The sequence below is a fragment of the Ictidomys tridecemlineatus genome, chromosome 14 (genome assembly GCF_052094955.1).
Source record: "Ictidomys tridecemlineatus isolate mIctTri1 chromosome 14, mIctTri1.hap1, whole genome shotgun sequence".
In the NCBI taxonomy this organism is placed as follows: domain Eukaryota; kingdom Metazoa; phylum Chordata; class Mammalia; order Rodentia; family Sciuridae; genus Ictidomys; species Ictidomys tridecemlineatus.
The window spans coordinates 66,381,979-66,401,659 of record NC_135490.1 but is presented as its reverse complement, the minus strand read 5'-3'; the positions used below and the strand labels follow the sequence as shown (position 1 = coordinate 66,401,659).

General features: G+C 47.0%; 1 protein-coding gene across 11 annotated transcripts in view; it reads left to right on the top strand.

The window, feature by feature from the left end:
- Ank1 (ankyrin 1) overlaps positions 1-19,681 on the top strand; it is a 206,364-nt gene that overhangs the window by 103,894 nt on the left and 82,789 nt on the right. For 8 of the 11 annotated variants that reach the window (XR_005726196.2, XM_078031259.1, XM_021720206.2 and 5 more), the window contains exon 2: positions 9,502-9,603. Coding sequence is in view for 9 of the 11 variants with exons in the window: in XM_078031259.1 (XP_077887385.1) it covers positions 9,502-9,603 (102 nt within the window). In the remaining 2 variants the exon portion in view is untranslated. Of the gene's footprint in view, positions 1-2,164; positions 2,258-2,331; positions 2,861-9,501; positions 9,604-19,681 lie in introns of those variants that run through there. The other 3 variants (XM_078031261.1, XM_040268480.2, XM_021720205.3) reach the window with 3 other exon arrangements.

Here is a 19,681-nt window from a genome sequence, read left to right as displayed (position 1 = left end):
CTTAAGGGCTATATTCTTTAGCCTTCTATTCTTTCATGTTGATCATCTCATTCCTTCAATCTCAGGCCTTCCTGAGCAACAAGTCTACAGTTGTCTCATTTCTTCTCCTCTTGGGCCTTTCTTGACATATCTAAGTTTCAGTGCCTCAGCCTGAATGCGGCTAAGGTCATGGCTAATGTCAAGGATTCTTGGCAGTCCTGTGTACTAATGTCTTTTGATAATACGTCTTTCCCATTACATTCATAGTGCTATGGGTTGTCTTCAGCTTCTGGTCCATTGTGACTACCTCATATTTTTCTTTGTGATTATATATCATCTATACCATTGTATAAAATTTTTAAAAATTGGTTTTGGGAGTTAGAAGAACTGGGTACCAAAACTGGACAGGGCATTTTTTGCTATTGAACTTTAAATATTTTGCTTTTAGGATTTCAGTTTGTCTGACCTTTAAGACAGATACTCTGTATATAAGGAGCTCTCAAAACTCAATAATATGAAAGCAAACAATCTAATTAAAAAATAGGCCAAAGAATACACACATACATCACTGAAGAAAATATATGGATGGCAGGCAAATGAGCATCTGAAAAGATGTTACTAATTGTTAGGGAAATGTGGGTTAGAACCACAGTGAGATACTTCTATGTATCTGTTAGGATGTCTAAATTAAGATTGACCATACCAAGTGTTGACAAGGATATAAACCAGCTAGTAGGAAGCAGGGATGCATTACCAAGAGGCATGAAGAAACTGGAGGTGACTGATGTGTTTATATCAATTGTGGTGATGGTTTCACGGAAGTATATGTATATTAAAATAGCAAACTGTGAATCTTAAATATGCAACTCATAAAGTCAGTTGTATCTCAAATAGTTGAAAAATTTTCAGTTCATTGTGTAAGTCCATTGCATTTGTATTTTTGAAAGTATTATACGTGTTATTCATTTTCCATTTGAGTAGGGCACTTTCTCTCACACTAAATATTAATGTTGGAACAGTGCTTTAGAATCCCTTGAGATATTCTCCAGGGCTGGAATCAGGGCTGTTCCAGTAACCATAATTTATTAATGGAAACTCTCTGTATAGAGGATTTTAGCAAATTTGGGAGGCAGTTTTAAGAGGCATGGGGCGAGTGTTTTAGCAATGTGTTCAAGGGGGGAGAATGAGCTCCAGTGACTGCCCCCTCTAGACCAACATCTGCTGTTTGGTATAAAAAGTGGGCATTTTCCATCTCCTTCCAGAACTTGCCTGTCCTCAAGTTCAATCTCCAACAGTGTTAAGGGCTGAAGACCCAGAGAATTCTGATGTTGCTGTCTTCAAATCATTTTTTTTTCCTCCAAAGAGCAAGGAGTTAATTGTATTAGTACACTTCAGATTGATCTTTTTGGCTACATCCTAACTTTTCTTGATCTTTATTTATCTCACTTCTTTGGGACACCCCTCCCCCGCCCCCATTGCAACATGGCTCTAAAGAACACCTTATTTTGTAACACAGGCTCAGGGTTTTTTCTAATTTTCAGGGGCACCTGCCATACCATCTATCTCTTCCTAGCACTGAGTGAACTTTTTAGGAAGTGGAACAATTTGGGATTTGGGGTCAATTTGCCTGTGAGCCAGTAGGAGCCACCCTTTACCAGTGGTCACCTTGGTCCTGACTCTCTGGGCTGTTTCTTCATCCATGCAACCATAATAGTATTGTCTATCTTTCTGGTGCCTGTGAGGGTTAAATGAGATAATGTCCAGCAGCTAATAGGTGCTCATGCCTTTATTCCTCACAGACACACAGCTATACTGTACCATCAGTCAGGCAGCAGAGTGGGGGAAAGAGTATTGGTATTGCATCTCCACTGTTATTTGCGGGCAGGCCCATGATACAGAACATCTATGACTTGAACAAGCAATAAATACTGTGAGGGGCCCTGACACCTGACATGGCTTTTGCTGATCATTTCTCCCAGTTCAGGTTGAGCCTGCTTTCAACAATCCCTGATGTCACCCCTAAGACTTTGCCAGCCCCTGACATGCTTTGCACACCCACCCCTGAAATGACCTCAGAAATGGTGGGATGGTCCCAGAGCAGAAAACTGGGAACGTGCTCCGCGGACCACAGCCCTGGGTGGTATTTCGGAAACACCCTCGCACTGGAGGAGTGAGGCGGTAGTAACAGATCTGCCTCTTGCTCCTCAGCTTCATTTCGCGTGGCGGCTCTCCCGCAGAATCTGGAATAGGGTGATTAACCGGTATCTCAGGACACGATGTAAGAGCTCAAAACATGCAAATTGGTTGTGGGGCATAAATAGACTTTGCTGAGCTCACCCTGGCCGTCTCTGCAGGCTCCGGGGCCCATTCACTAGGGCAGCCGGGGTAGCAGGAGGCAGGGCGGGAGCGCCATGCAGCTTGGAGCTCCTCACCTCCATTGGACGTGTGTGCCTCCCTTCTGCAGCAGCAGGACGCTCGCTCTGCGCCCGCCGGGGCCGGCCGGCACCTGCAGCTCGGGCCGCACCCCCACCCGCACCCTTCACGCACCCCCTCCGCTGAGCTTGGCAGCAGGTGCCTTCTCTTGGGAGATCGCTTCGCATTAACTTTCCCATCTGACATAATAATAATGGAGAGAAAATGAAGAGATCCCATTAGCGGCTGGCTGGCAGGCGGGCGGCCGGGAAAGCGAGGAGCGAGTGCAGGGTCCCCGCGCGCCGGAGCGGAGCGGAGCGGAGGGAGCCTGTATTTTTAGCCAGATGCCGCGGAACTTGCTGGCGCTCCCCGCGCCGCCCAGCAGATAACGGGGGAGGGGGAGCTCGGATTTCAGCGCGGGCGCCGGACGATGGCAGCGAGACAGGGCAGGTCCGGGCCAGACCCTGCGGTGAGTGGACGAGCTGCTGGCGGCCGCTCCGGCCGGGCGCGGGGTGGCGCGGGGCCGCCGCTGTGCGGGGTGCGGGCCTCAGCGCCCCTAGTTCGGGTGCGGCTGCCCGCCGGCGCCCGGCGCCAACTTTCCCGGGCGGGTGCGGGGACGCGCGCTGGGCTGCCCTTCTGCTGCCTCATGCCGGGCGCCGAGGCTTCTAGCAGGATCCAGAGGAAAATTCCTTTGGCCTGGAGGCCGCGGCCGCCAAGGGGCTGGTGCCGGGAGGCGGCGCGACCTGTGGCCGGCGGGGGCGAGGTGCCACGCGCGGGAGCTCGGAGTCGCCGCGGGGATTCCCCGAGGGGCGCGTCGAACGCTCGCAGAGACCGGGTCCCCTCACCCTGGGGAGGAGAGTCCAGCCCAGTGGGTACAGCTATGGGGGATGCCACAACCTCGGTCCTGGCTGGAGCAGCTGCGCCTAGCCGGCGGCCTGACCAGAAACCTTAGAAACGCCGGTTGTCCCGCGGTCCCTGGGAAGCGGGAAAAGAATGGGGGCGAAGGGAAGCAGACCTGTTGTGCGCCAGAGCCCAGCTGTGGATTATCCTCATTTTAGATCTGGGGAAATTGAGGTTGGCCAACTTGGACGAGGCTCACAGCATCAAGAATTCACAGGCAGGGTGCTCCACGCCGGGCTCACCCTGGCTTTTCACAGACCACCCCAAGTAAGACACAGCCGGTGAGGCACCATGCTGATGGCAGAGAGTGGATAGGGATCTTCGCAAGGCCCCGCATGCATTTGTGTTGGGGGTGGAAAGGGAACCCAGGGCTCTGGTTTGTACATCTTGTTGCTTTAGTGACACCTCTCATTTGTTCATTTCATCTTTGCCGATGGTAGTCAGATTAAGGTGCTGGAGACAGTTTGTGAAGCAGGAATAGCCCAACTTTCTGGAAAGAAACCTAATGGAAAGATGCACGGTGCGGTGGCCCAGAGTTCACTTCTGTTTCTGCAGAGTCAAAGGCAAGGGCCACGCAGATACTCAGGCTGGAGCTGTCTTTTCTGTGAGGACTTACCTGGACCTGGAAGAACAGACCTAGGGCCCTCACCACCACCACCACCAGTATCACCATCACCCCCCCCACACACGGAGTCTCACATAGGGAATGCAGCCTGTCTCAGTCACCTGACTGAGCTGCAGTTCCCCCAGAAAACCATCAAGACTGTCTTTCCCCTAGTTTTGACAATGGCTGTGTCCAAGAGCATTCTGCCCAAACAAGATGCTTTGGGAAAGAGAGATTGCCATGTTGCTTTCTGTTTACAGACACTTGTTATTGGATTGGTTTTCCATTCATCATTTTGGAAGGAAACTGTGTCCTCAAAACCTTGAGACAGAGTTGCAAATCTGTGCTAGGGAAAACTTGGGCCCCCTCAAGCCCCAAAGAAGGTATAAAGAGACCTGAGATCCTCTTACTCTGTCTGAAATTAAACTTTGCCTGGCCTCTGGTGGTTTGGAAGGCTGCACTGCTCATGTGATGGAAACATGCTGACATTCAGCCACATGCTTCCGGCTCCTCCCTCCCAGGATACTGGAGGCCCCTCCACTACCCATTTATCACTATAATAGTATCACTCTACTCAGGAAGTAGGAGTTTAATAATAGTCTGGGTGTCTCAGGTAACCAGGGTTCACCCCCTTTCAGAGCAGCCCTGATGAGAACTTGAGTTCCAGGAGGAATTCCAATCTCTTCCTTCCTCTTCCATTTCCTTCCTCCTGAAAGCAGGCGGAAGGCTTCCTCTAGCCAAAGCTGAACTTGAGAGGAACTTTATGAGCCTTCAAAAGTGACAGCACAGTGGTTAAAAGAAAGACCTTAGAGATACACTACCTAGATCCAAACCTGGCCAATTAACGGTGGGACTTTGAGCAAATTGCTTGATTTTTCTATAACCTCATCTGTGAAAAAGGAGATAATAAAAATACCTGCCTCATGGGATTCTTGGGGGCGGGGGGGAACAAACAAATGATCTTATTTAGAGTACTGAAAACATAGTAAGAACTTTATAAAAGTAAACTTACTTTGTTTTGAAAGAAAGTTCAAGGATATCACATGGACTGACCTGCAGGGATGTGGCCCAGGGGTGAAACAAAATGTACGTTGTGGAACCTCTCCATTCCTCCAAAACACACATGCACACACACGTGTAATTAAATTAAAATGGAGCTCAAGATCAAGAAGGGACAGAGACACAAGAGAGCAGCCTTGGTGGGGTGCCCAGGGATGTGAGCACCTTGAAGGCACCCATCTAGGTCTTATGGGAGTTGTGGGCCTACTGATGGGTACACAACAGCAGGCCCTTTTGGGTTCTCTAGTTTCTTTCCACGTAATAGCTTTCTTGAAGCTGCCTAGAAGGGGATGGATAGGACTCAGAGAGGGCCAGCAACTTCTCTCCAACTTACCATAGCCTAGAGAATGTCTGGTTAGTATTTTGTTGTTGTTTTCCTGATTAGTATTTACTCAGATAAATGTTTTTAATGGAACTTATTGGATTCTTCTGAATCTCTTCCCACCCTGTTAGAGACATAGCGTCTTCCTGGGTGCACAGAACACGAAAGCATAGGCAATTAAATTGGAGCAGTTGAACTAAATGGGTGATAGGGGCTCAGAAGCACAAGATGGTAAACACCAGTCTCATAGACCAACTAGGACCATTTGCTCTGTAGTTTGTAAATTACCTGGCATCTTGAAGGTACTAGTGAATACTTGTGAAATGAATCCATAGATGCCTGTGTGCATGAATGACCCCTTTATAACTCAGCCGCTTTACTTTTCAAATCATGAAGACGAGGACTTACATTCTGATTTTTCATTCTCTCTCTTTACCTTAGCAGGATACTGGACTTGAAATAGGGTCTCAATAAATACATTGTAGAATTAAACTGAGCGACGCCAGTGGGAGGGACATCATTATTTGAAATTCACCTCTAAGAGACCCTGATGATCTTGCTTATGTCCTGCCTACTCACTGCCCATAGAAACCCACCCCCCCAAACAAACAAAAAACAAAAAAACCTGACAAAGCCTTAATGAGTGAACTTCATTTCTAGGCAACCTGAGTCACGTCACTTCTCTGGGTCTCGATTTTATCGTCAGGAAACAGATTTGTAGAACTAGATGACTCCTTTCTAGAGAACTGTGTTGGCCTTAATACAGTGCTTAGTGTGGGACCTTCTGGACCTGTCCAGAAACTTCCTTTTCCATGGATAAACTCTAGTCCTCGCCTAGCTCCTACATCTGTCAGGGCTGTCTGAAAGGACACTCTCAGGCTTCTATGGCTGAGAATGGCCCATGGTGTCATGGACTTTGGTCAGGCACACTTGGGTTGAGTCCTTGAACATTAACCAGCTGCAGAACTTGGGCAAATGATTAGCTTCTGCAAACTCAATTTCACCAGCTCTAAAATGGGGATAATAATTATACTCACCTCACCAGTTGTGATAAGGATTAAAAGATATACTGTTAGGGGCTGGGGGGTGTAACTCAGTGGTGGAACATTTGCCTTGCATGCACAAGGCTCTGGGTTCAATCCACAGAAACATAGAAAAGAAAAAAAAAGGTATAACTCACTTAGCCCATTGACTGCTATTATAATTTTATGTTTATGTTATAAAAATTACAGACACCATTTAGCCTTCTTATTCTAGTCTAGATTGGCTTCTCTTGGCTCTATTTATCTCCTTGTCTGTCATTAATATTCTGCTTTGCTTCCTAGAGTCAGTGCTTTGAATAGTCAAATAGAGTTGCTCATTGATATTGCATCTGTTTTTATCCATCTATTCTCAGGTTTTTATCCTGAATCCTATTATTGTGCTGGAAAATATACTCAATTGGTGGGAGAGATGTCTCCATAATACCTTTATTCTTTTTTTTAAAAAAAACATGATGTCATTTTAAACATCTTTGTTTGTTCATTTTTACCTGGTGCTGGGGATTGAACCCAGTGCCTCACGCATACTAGACAAGTACTGTACCACTGAGCCACAACCCCAACCCAACATCTTTATTCTTGGGGAATAATGTTGTGTTTTTCCTTCTAGTTGAACACGGACAGGCTTTCTCAATCAGCAGGCCTAGTCATTTAGCTGGGAGATATACCTGGGGTCTGATCTCTCTGGGACTCTAGCTCATGCATGGAGAACCAATAGACTGATTCTTGTTTCTGAAATATTTCCTTCATCAAAGATAGCTTGCTGAGGAACTTGGGGACATGGGAACCATGTGCTTCAGGTCAAATGAGGCCTTGACTTTGCAGACATTAATTCTTTGAAGGACTTAAAAGAGATACAAGATTTGGTCCCTGCCTCAGGAAGCAAAAACAATTTGGCTGGGGAGATCAGATTCACATTAATTAAATAACTAGAGAAAGTTGTATTTAAAAATGCTTGATTTAAAATCAAGCTCCTATCCCATGACTTCTGCTTTTTGAAGATGGTAAATATTGAGTATTGAAGGGCGGAATCATGCAGGCAGTAGGAGCCCAGGGAGACCTTGAAGGAAGGAGAGATTGGAATGGACAGGTGTGAGCTTCAGGGCTCAGGGAGTGGCGAGGGTACAGGCCAGGAGGGGGCAAAAAACAGGAATACCACAGGGAGACAGAAAAGAGAGGAGGGGGTCTTCCTGCTGGTGGGCAGCATGTGTCATGGGAGGACAGCCACAGAGCTTGTATGGGAACCTATATCAAAGGGGCTCAAATGGGACCCGGAGGAGGGAGGATTGGCCAAAAATCAGCCTTTGGGGAGAATCCTGACACTAAGGATGTTTGTTTCATCACGGGGTCACTGTTAAATGGCAAAGTGTGTACCCCTGCTTTGGGGAAGGGGTGATCAGAATTTCATTGTAGAATATTGTTTTGGGATTGTGGGGCTGTACATTTTGTGTCTTCCATGTTTAGGGATGTTGGCATTAGCATGTCTATATTAGTTTCCTGTGGCTGCTAAGACGAACTACCACAAACTGGGTGGCTTAAAAACAACAGAAATGTATTCTCTCCCAGTCTGGAGGCCTGAGGTCTGAAATGAAGCAGTGAGCAGGGCCGTACTCCCTCCAAAGTCTCTGGCAAAGGATCTGCTCTTGGCCCCTTCCACCTCTGTGCTTGCCTGCTACCTTGGCTTGGGGCTACCATCACTTCAATGTCTGCCTCCTTCTTTACATAGCTTTCTCCCCTGTGCATGTGTCTCCTCTTCTGTCTTTTCTGAGGACACACAGCAGTGGATATAGGGCCAACCTAAGGAGTCTAAAATGATCTCATCTCAGGAGCCACAACTTAATTACATCTGCAAGGACTCTGTTTACAAATGAGGGCACACTGGTAGTCTGCAGAGATCAGAGTGTGGAAGAATCTTTGGGGGCCATCATCCAGCATGTTCTCTGAAGATACAGTGTAGAGGAAGGAGACAGACCTAGCCCTCAGTGGAGAGGGCACCACCAGGCATGTGTTCTGGATGAGTGGCATCACACACTTTCACCTGTGACTTGTCCACACAGCCACTTTTACCTGTTAAACTCAGCCTGTATATGCCTGGTGTGCCAAGCATTGTGCTCACATAATTATCTTCTCAAAGCACCACAAAGGAGTGAGGAAGAGTTTCTTCTCCACAGCTTTCACATAGGGTGGCTGAGTACCTACAGTACTCAGCCTGGACTCAAGGGACCTGCTCTGAGCCTCTTCAGTCCTTTTATTCCATTTGTCTGCATTAGCAGACTTTCTTTTGTTGTCCCCAGCATTCACTCTCTGGCTATCATTCATCTTTAATGCAAACCAGTGCTCCCAGCAGCACAGTCTTCCAGTGCATGGGGTAAGTGTCTGAGTAACAGCCCAGGAACAGAAGGCTTTAATGTCATTCAAGAAATTGGACAGGGATTTTGGAGCACCTGAGTGTCTAAGGCCAGATGAAACCAGTAGCAGAGCTAAAAGGTGAAGCTCATGAATTTCAGAGCCTCCACCTGCCTTAATCTTGGTTGTGCCTTTTACTTCCTATGGGACTCTGAACAAGTCACTTCAGCTCTCTGTGCCTCAGTGACCTTATCTGTAAAATGGGGACCATGGTGGTATTTCCTTCTTGGATTTTTTAAATGGAGGTCAGTGCATATCTCCGTGTGTGCCCAGGTGTGGCGATATATACGTAAAATGCCGATAATGGTTCTTAGCACCTAGTAAGTAGTACTATGTGCTATTTGCTTACAAAAACAAAAACAAAAACAAACAGCCCCACAGAACATATGGCTCTTCCTTCTATGCCTGTGCTCATGAATCACTGGAGCTGGAGACCTATGTGATATTACAGGCTCCTCAGCAAGAATGTGGAGCCCTTGAAAAATCAAAGGAGTGAACCCAGGCCATGCTAAGCATTCACTGTTGGAATAGGATCCCACTCAAAGCCTGCTGCCCAGCCAAGATGTTTGCTTATGAAAATACACAAAGGGTGGGAGGCATGGTGTCTAGGGCAGCCTTATATTCTGGTTCTCAGTGCAGCCAGGAGCCCAAGGGCACCTTCACCCACCTGAGGACCTGACAGGAGGGTGAGGTGCTGCCACTGTGACGTGGGCTCAGATGGGATTGTTACAGCAAGACACAGGGCACACTCCACTCACAGCCTATTGTTTTCCCTACAGGCTGATGCTGCTACCAGCTTTCTGAGGGCAGCACGATCAGGTAACTTGGACAAAGCTTTGGATCATCTGCGGAATGGGGTGGATATTAACACCTGTAACCAGGTAAGTGAGACGGAGGGTCACTCTTCCCTGGTGTTGTTTCTTGAAAGCTTTTGAGATCTCAAAAACCCCCAGGGGCTCTGCATGCTGTAGCCCCTGACCTTGTGGAGACATCTCTGGCTGCTGAGGCTGAGCCCCAGTGAGAAGGGCTGCTTCCTGACAGGTGGGAGTGACACCCACCCTGGATCCCCAGGGGCCTCTTTCCCTAGTAGCTGATTCCTGCTGTTGTCTTAAAATCTGTGGCCTTTGAAAGTGGGCAGGAGGAAGGGCCTTTGAAGGAGGTTGTATTAGTGGTAAGGTTAAATCGCTTTTTGACCATCAGTGACCTTTATGGGTTTTCAGCTGGGCGGAGAAGAAAGGTGAGGGAGGATCTGTCAGGTGTTGAGGAAGGCACATCTGAGGAGGACTCCAAAGCTTCTTTCACAGAGAAGAAAGAAGCTTCGGGAAAGAGGACAGGTGAGGGATTTGGGCTCATGGATTGGTGACTTGTTTTGGTTTTTGGTTTGTTGGTGCTTGTCAGCCAACTGAGTGATTCAGGTGCGCCTGCAAGTTCAGTTTCTCGTTTAGAATACACTGGCCAACAGCGACTCCTCTTATTTTTACCATAGTCATTCTTTTAGAACTTGCTTTTAATGGTAGTTAAATGTAACATAGAGTTTACCCTCTTAGCCATTTGTAAGTACAGTTGGGTCATGTTGAGTGCATTCACAGTGTTATAGGCCACCACCAGCATTCCTTCCTAGAACCCTTCGTATCTTGCCAAACTGAAACTTGCCAAACTGTCCCCATTAAACAACCCCCCATTTCCCGACTCCCCAGCCCCTTCTACTCTCAGAGCCTATGAATTTGAGAAATCTAGGGACCTTGGAGGAACAGAATAGTACAGCATTGTCCTTTTGTGACCTACTGCTTTACCTTGCACAGTGTCCTCTGGTGCGTCTGTGTTGTAGAGGCTGCATGACTTTTGCAAGACAGCGAGGACAAATTTTCTGCCCAAGACAGGTTAAGTTTTCCATGGGCTACATTCCTCTGTCCCCTGCCCTCCTCATCCTCACTTCCCTGCCACTCCCAGCTCTGCTGCAAATGCAAAATACTGCTTGCGCTCTCTCCCAGGGCCAAGACCCCATTTGGAGTTGCTTGATGGCACAATTTCATAGCTAAAAGATCAGAGAGGAGCTGGGCATGGTGGCACATGCCTATAATCCCAGTGGATCAGGAGGCTGAGACAGGAGGATCTCAAAGATAGCCTCAGCAACTTAAGCAACTCAGTGAGACCCTGTTTCTAAATAAAATATTAAAAAGGGCTGGGGAGGTGGCTCAGTGGTATAGTGCCCCTGGGTTCAATCCCTGGAACCCCTCCCCCACAAAAAAATCAGAGAGGACAGAGTGAGTGGGGTACCTGACAGAAAACTAGGAAACAGAGGGAAATGCAAAACCCATGGCAGTGAACTTCAGAGGGGAGCAGAAGACAATGCAAACTGGATGAGGAGAAGGCAGCCCTCCTCCCCTCCTTTCATCCCTCCACCCTGAACACCTAACCCTACACATCCCAGACCTATGGATGTCGGTGATTCTAACCAAACACCAGACCCTGAGTTGAAGGTTGGCCCTTGGGTGGCAGAAGGGAACTCTGAACTCATTGCTTTGGTGGAAAGAGGTGGAAGAAGGAAAGTAACAGGACAGGCTGAGAGTCCTGGAGGAGAGTGGCTCAGGAGAGGGGGCTTAGACACCTCTTAACACCACCCCCCAGAAGCAGGTGCACAAGCTCATTCATGTTGTTCCCAGCACCCCCCCCCCCACACACACACCCAGCCCAGGTGAGGGCTGCTCTCCTGTGGCCTACGTTGCTGGGCCGGGCTGTGTGAGTTCTGAGGTTTTCCATGCTGTGGCCAGAGAGATGCAGCTGGATGTTTCTCTGCAGTGCAGTTCCTGGTGGAAGCGACTCAGTCCTTCGGAGGCCTTCCAAGGGTTAAGATTCCAGCTCTCAAAGGAATCCATTTAGCCGAAATGGGGACAACTGAACGTTCATAAAACTTGAGCCAGGGCTCATTTTCTGTGTGAAATTGGAAGATTTTGATGACATCCGGGGAATGGCTTTGTCCTGATTGGTCTCCTATTGGGTGTAACTGCCTCATCCCTCGGTCTTCTCTCCTTAGAGGACCTCCTTGGTTCATTTCGGGCTCAGAGAGCAGCAGGCACCGAGGCATTATTTGCACTTTATTGACACAATTTCTGATGGGCTCAGCGCCAGTGACAAGTTGCAATTCTCCCTGCTAGACACTGATAGGGGCGGGGGAGGACTTCAGCCTGGAGACCGCAGTCTTGGCTCTGACAAGCCTCTTTCTTTCAAAGAAGATGCTGCTGCAAGAAAGGAAATGGATGGCAGAGAGGAGTCAAAGGAAAACCCACCCCAGGGCTAAGCCCCTGGCTGTGGGCTTGTTCCTGAGGCTGTTTCGTCCCCTGCTCCCCACATTTGGGCCCTAGTGGCTTGTGTCTTAGGTCCATGACTGTGCAGTGACAGGCAGCTGCAGATGGGCTGCACCTGGAAAGGAGCTGGTCATGTTGCCTGAGCTCGCCCTGGTTGTATAGAGGATGATTTGGTTTGTGCTTTAGAAGGGAGAGGACAGGCAGTGGGGGAAGGGCTGTTTCCGAATTTGTGCCCTCATTGGGCACATTAGAGCCCCCATGGGGACCATGCCGCTTCTTTATAATGTTCACAGGGCTGGCCTCCTAATGGTACTAGAGCTTTCTCCTCTGTAAAACATGCATTCATTGTTTTGAGAAGATAAAAACAGGCTCTTGTCCTGGGGTCACGGCTTGGGAATTTGCTTTCTGCTGGAATCTTTTGAGCTGATGGGCCACGGAGCAGGGGCACAACCTGCACTCCTCCTTATGTAAGCAACGCTTCCAGATAGTACGCGGAGGGGGAAGAATGAGTGCTGCTTGCCGTCAGAGGAAGTAATTACTCTAAGGAGGGTAGGAGAGGAGCTCTGGGCTTATATAAGAGGCATTGGAATATTCAGGGCAGCTTCCTTATTGCAGGGATCATATCTGTTAATTTTTACCATTATCATCACTATTCTGTTTATGGAGCAGAACAAATTCAGGCCTAAGAACACACACACATGTACACACACCTACACCAGAGCATTTATGTGGATTCCTGTTTGTTTGTTTGTTTTAGTGCATTTAAGCATCATTCAAGCTTCAGGCCCCTGCATCCAATGTCTTCCTATTCATCTCCAGGTTTACAAGGAGTGCTGGGCTGTAGGTATTTAAGAGCAAAATAAGTCATAGGCCTCAGCCTCTTTGAACTCTAGGCTAGTGGCAGTAAGAGCTGTTCATCAAATAAACAGAAATAGAGGTGTGACCCCAAAACTATTGTCATGAAAGAAAACCCTAGAATATTCTGAGACTAGGTAAGAGGTCTGGCCTGGAGATCAGGAAATGCTACCATGAGCAAGACGCAGTGGAACTGAAGGATGAGCAGGGCTTAATGAGGTGAAGGAAGGGAAGAATATTCCAGTCATGGAGAACAGCCTGAGCAAAGTCCTGGAGGCAGAAAAAAAGAGTGGAGTGTTTAAGGAAGGCCAGGATAGGGCAAGTGCAGAGAGCAGGAGGTCCCAGGTGAGGTAAAGCTGGGATGGAGCTGGAACTTAACAGGCCAGGGTAAGAGCGCAACATTCAGCAACTGGGACAGCATGCCCTAGGCCCGAATGGTATGTGTGCACACACGTATATATGCATTGTGTGGTGTGTGTGTGTTTACATACTGCTCCAGATATAACCCTGGAGTTGCTCATGGAGGGGGAGGGATTTGAAGAAGGGGTCAGAGTGGCCAGAGCAGCAGATGGGAGAGGTACCTAAGAGCTTGAGGCAGTGGCTGCAGGCTAAGCAGAAGGGAGGCATTTCAGCAACCCTGTTAGTGTGTCCTGTTTAACTATCTCCCCAGCTTTCAGAAGCCATGTGAAGGATTCTGGTCTTTATCCTGGGAGCAGTGGAAAGTGAATGGTGGATTCCAGCAGGGGAGTGCCAGGCTCAGAAGTGTGCTTTAAAGAATCGCACAGGCTACAGTGTAGAAGACAGATGGAGAGTGCAAGGTGACTGTAGGGAGGCCAGTCATGAGACTATTGCAGTAGCCCAGGAGGAAAATGTCAGTAGCTTGGATATGAGCTGTGGCTGTAGAGATGGAGCAAAGCCAGCAGGTCTGGGCAGTGAACTGGCTGGGGGAGAACAGGGAAGGAAATCCCAGAATGATCCTCAGGGTCTGGTTTGTGCAGTGGGTGGATGGTGTCACCAACTACTGAGAAAAGGAATGCTGAATGCAGACAGAAACCTGGAAACAGAGTGAAGGGTCAGGAAATGAACAGCGTGGAGATCCTGGTGAGTAGATCTGTGGAATCTCAATGGAGATATATAGTAAGTAATTGGACATTTGAGCCGGAACTCAGATAAGAGGTCCAGCCCAAAGATAGTATTTGGAAGTCACTCAGCATTCGAGGAAGTCAAATGCTGGCATTGGCTGGTGCAAACAGGGATGAGAGGCATGTAAAATACAATCCCACTCGTGTCTTTGTGGGGTAATTCCACATATATTTATTAAACAACTGCTGTATGCCAGATTCTATTCTAGACATTGAACAAGCTAGACAGAATAGACAGTCTGTGCTCTTGACATTTGTCTGTGGGTGTAGAAGACAGACACTCACCAAGAAAATGGACAAATATGTAATGTCAGCTGATGAGAAATTACCATGGAGGAGAAAGAAGTAAGGGAGAGGACTGTGTGGTTTCTGGGGAATAGCATACCTGGAAGAAGGGGAAACATATGCAAAGGCCCTGGGGCTGAATAAGCTTGGTTTGTGTGGAAAGCAGCAACAGGACCATGAGGTGGAGTGAAAGACCCAAGGGAAAAGTGGTTAGGCAAGGAGATGGGGGAAATGACAAGGGCCAGATCAGGAAGGGCTTGCAGGCAGTGGTGAGGACGTGGACTTTGTTCCAAGGGTAATTATAGGTCATCTCTGTGCCCTAAGAGGTGCTCTATCTGACTTAGGTTTTTAAACAATCACCCTGGCTTCTGTGCGATCTGCAGAGTAGACCTGGGACCCAGGTACAGAGCAGGGAGGCTGGTTAGGAGGCAGGTGCTGTGTGCCAGGTAGAACCCCACAGTATCTTGGAATGAGGGAGAGACTGTGGCAGTCTGAAGATTTGCCTCTTGGGCTTGAGGTGTTGCTGCCCCTACTGTGGTGGTCTCAAGCACACAGATGCAGGTCCCTTAGATAGCAGGGACCGTGTCATTCTTGTCACCACACAGCAATGGGCTGGTTGACTTCAATCTCAGCCCCAAAGCCACTGTGAAGACATCCTTGACCCCTCCCCGGCCTGAAGTCACCTTCACCTTTGTATCTATCAGACCCTCTTTTACAGCTCAGTAGAGTCCCACCATGCAGCATGGTGACATTGAGCACATCTGTGGCTCCTGGCCGACTCCACACAAAGGCAAAGTCCACCCCGTCTCCCCACAGCACCCAGCATTGGATATGACACCTAATAGAGGTTCTGATATTTATGTGAATGAATGGTTACTTAATTATGCTTGTGCCCATCTTAGGTTCACGCATTTAATTTAAAGGGTTATTTGCTAAATCATTTCTATCAAATCGTAATATTTTATCACGGAGACTGGAGCAATTGCAAACTACTTCCTAGGATAAGGTAATTGGTTTTATGCTCTTATCAGTTAGCCAGATAAAAAGAGAGCTAGAATCATTTTTCTGTTCACTTCCTAGATTAGTTGGGTCAACACAGCTGCTCCCCAGGAACCATGAGCTCTAACTTTTTGCCCTGGAGGTCCAAAAGCCTCGCTAGTTTAATTTTCTGTTTTATTCTTATAATGCTAACAAATGTGGCCTTGCTTGGCCTTCCTGATAGGAAAGAAAGTATTAAAGACCTCAGCAGAACATTTCCCACCAGAAAGAGTGGCCTTGTCATCTACAGCTCTGGTGGGAGACAGACAGAAGAGAGGGCTTCTGGGACATCCTGACATTGCTCTTAGCTACCTTGGTCTAATTTTTCTCCATATACTTGTTACTGCCTGGTTTATGCAGTTGTATGTCTGCTAATTTTTCTTTCTCGACTTCAGTAAAATGTAGACACCTCCAGGGGGAAAGAGCTTTGTCTTATTCAGTGCTCTGTATCAGGATCCTGCTTGGCGCTAGTAGATGCTTATAAAATCATTAGTGGATTGAATGAAAAGCTGCAGGGATGTGCTGCGAAGATTTTGGGGACCACTAATGATCTTAAAGCTTCTCCTCAGTCCACATCAGTACTAGGCTAAGCCTACTACTTTGTAAGAGCCTTGTTCAGTGATGAGCTCTTGGGATAATGACTCTGCTGGGTTAACCGCAGCTCAGATGCTGGCATCGGCACTACTGGTTGAGTATGTGGTAATATTTGCTGCTGTCTCCAGGAGCTTGACCGTCTGAACAATCCCCAAAGCCTAACAGATTTCTGTGCTAACGCAGCCAATGAAAACATGCAAAACCACACCAGTTCCACTGACACTGCTTAGATATCCATGTGTGCCTTAGGCAGCCCCGTGGTGGCTGGGTACTTGTTGAGCTGGAAGGTGAAGAGTTGTAGGCATTTTAGATACGTGGGGCATACATAACAATAATTTCTGCTACAGAATAGACTTTTCTTCAGCAACCAAATGCCAAGTCTTTTGACCAGGAGTTGTTGGGCTCTGGTGATTGTGGTAATCATGACCTTTCCAAGTGGTAGAATCTTAGCCCTTGGAAGAGATCATGGTGTTTTTGACTTTCATTTTATAATGCTGGAAACCGAGGTCTAGAGGTGATCTCTGAATACCTCACAAACTTTGTGACTTTGGATTTGGTGAGATGGATATAGGAAGGTGCACCTGATGTTTCTGAGCTCATTCATTTATTCCACAGACATTTATTGAGCAGTGCCAATGCTAGAGACTAGGATTAACAAAGACAAATAAACACATTCCCTGCTCTCAAAGAACCAAGAGGCAAAGAGAAAACTCTGGTTTATTTAAAGGTGGAAGGTTGCAATTCAGTGTTTTAAGTGACATGCAGAGAAAGCCCAGAGGAGGTTCTCATGCCTGACACACATGTTCACTGAGCTGCTGCGATATGCCAAGTGCTGGTCAGCTGCTGGTGAGTGAGTCCCAGGGCCCGCTGTCCTGTTGTTTCTGATCTGGGATGGTGGCTAATATCCCATGAGCCAGAGAAACAGCCCAAAGGAAGACTGGGAGCCTCTGGTCTCTGTTCCAGGACAGAATCAGGAAGTGGGAGTTGCAGTGAGAAGGAGTAAGCTCTAGACATAGGCAGGAGTGGGGACAGGCAAGGGGTAGTGGGAACTTGGTGAGGTTGGGGTACATGGCATGACAGAGTGGTGGTCGACCAAGCTGGGGAGGTTCCATCTAGATCAGTTTAAATATAGAGTCTGTAACTTCTCTCTGTCATTTTTTTTTCCTTAGGAACTGCTGACAGTCATAGAAATGGTATTAAACCACATGGTTCCTAAGTTCTACCTGCACCCCACAGGCACACAGAAAACCTTCTTAATATGATAATGGGGTCACATTAAGCCTTCATAAGACTCACTGCCTTGGTACAGCCCTGGAATAGTGATGAGGTAGAGAGAAAAATAAATCCCTGCAGTCCCCACCTGGGACAGTGATATTTATTCTGTGGTGTGTAGTTAAATAAGACAAGCAGCTTGATGCCCGTGAGCTGGTGCTCTGGATCCTTCTGAAGTTCTGATTTCCACTAGGAAAGGAATTAGCAATAAAGATAGAACTTGGAAACCTCTACCCCTGAATTATTTTAAATAAGGACATTTCTTTTGTATCTGGGCAGGAACTGAGCTATTTGATGTTCCTCTTGCTAATTCTGAGACCAAATGGCAATTGTAAAGTAAGTGATTCCTTATCACAAGTCAGAATGACCCACCCTGTTTCGCCATCCCAGATTGCAATTTTGCCAAGTTTTGCTATCCAAAGCCCTTCCTCAGCCATGACCTTTGAGTATTCACTTTATCTTCATGAGGTGGGCAGAGCAGGTGGTGGACAAGGAAGGCTCAGAGAGGTGAAGAATCTTCCTGAAGCAGATCCCTGCACCCACCAGCCCAAGTCCCTGCTCTGTACTGCACTGCACAGATGGATTGGAAACTGAGCAGCAGAGATTGTCATTCCTCTGGGCCATCTGCCCCTGGACTGGGTTCATTTTTATTCTTCCTTTGCAGTGTAGAAAGAGTTAACTGACCAGTCCAGTTACATAAAGATGTCCATTTGTAGCAACAACAGGGACATCTCTGGGATCCTAGGAACTAAGAAAAGGGTGACTAGCCTTGTCAGGAACAATCTGGAACATATTGCAAGGGAAGTACTCCCTCCAAACTCCACTTTATGGTTTGATAGCTGTGAATTTACAGTATGAAGACCAGATGTGATCCTCTTACTCATGAGAGACTATGAAAAAAGAGCTCCATGTATGTGGCAGGTTGCACGAAGGTGCATTCAATTCTGCAGACCCTTGTGCAAAACACTCTGTGCGCCAGACTCCATGCTAGGGCCTAATTATGACGGAAAACACGGGGTCTCAAAAAATCCAGGCCTTTGGTGCAGATGGACACGAGCAGATAAACGCAATAGCATGTGATTGGGGCCTTGAGAGTTATCAACTGAGTCCCATGGAAACATGCTCAAGAGGGAAATTCAATTTGGGGAGGCTAGAAATAGGGTATAATGTGGCAAAGAGGAGCAGAGAGAGTGACCAAGAAAAGTGAGCCTTGATCCGATCCTGAGGGAGTCTAGCCTGTCTGACAGAGGAAATGCCGAATGCCATCTCATTCCTGACAGGAATAGATTGAATGTGAATTGGCTTAAAATGTTGGTTCTATTGACCATAAATTCTTTATTATAAGCTTTTTCTCTTTTTTAAAAAAAATTTTTACTTATTTATTTCTATGTAGTGCTGAAGATTGAACCCAGTGCCTTACATGTGCTAGGCAAGCACTCTGCCACTGAGCTAAAGCCCCAGTCCTATTTTATATTTTATTTAGAGACAAGGTCTTACTGAGTTTGCTTAACATCTTACTTTTGCTGAGGATGGCTTTGAACTCGCAAAATGCTCCTGCCTCAGCCTCCTGAGCTTTTTAAGTAAACAAAATTAATACATTTTTTGCTTAAAAATCCAAACTATGCAGAAATATATAAAGTCTGATTGTTCTCTGCAACTCTCTCCCACTCCACAAATCATTAACTAAATCACTATTAATGATTCAGTGAAATCTTGTCATACTTTTTTTTTTTTTGTACATGTAGAACACATATATCTTAAGTGTTTTCTGAAGTCTGCTGCATTGTTTTCTCTTCTCCCCCCAACCCACCCACCCCTGGGGTGTGGAATTAGAAGGAAGCCAAGAGATCAGAGCAGGTTGGTCATTGTGCAGATGTATAGATTGAGACCCTGGGAGGTGGCTGATTGATAGGATGATAGCTTAGAAGCCTCAACTCTCACCCAATATTCTTTCTCTAAACCCCATTGCTCTTCTTCAGAAGGTCTGGTTCTTTTTATTTTTTAAAGGAGTGCCAAGATCTCGGATAGAGAATCTTTCTAGTCCACAGGAGATATTCTTAGCTGCTGAGCTTAATTTCAGAGCCCCATTCTCTCATTAACTTGAACTCACACTTCCTCCTGCTCTACTCCCAAGGGCCCTACAACCTCTGCAGTGGCTTTGCTGCTGAGCCACAGGATTTCAGAGCGTGGGGGCAGCTGCAAGCTTTGTACAGTCAGAGAGTAGAGGGAAGGTGATCTGAGGTTGATTTGTCTCCTGGCGGAGTTCTGAAATCGTGGGTTTCTTCTTTTTCTTTTTAGATAATGAAAAGAATGAGAGTGTTTTTCCTCCTCGTGAGTGTCTAGTAAACTATGAATCTTAAAAAGCTATCTGGGTAGAGAACTAAATTTAGATTGTAATAAAGCAAAGGGAGAATGCCGAAAGCTGGTTTGTTCCTTTCTGAGTTTGTGTGTTCCTCTCGGATCCTTCT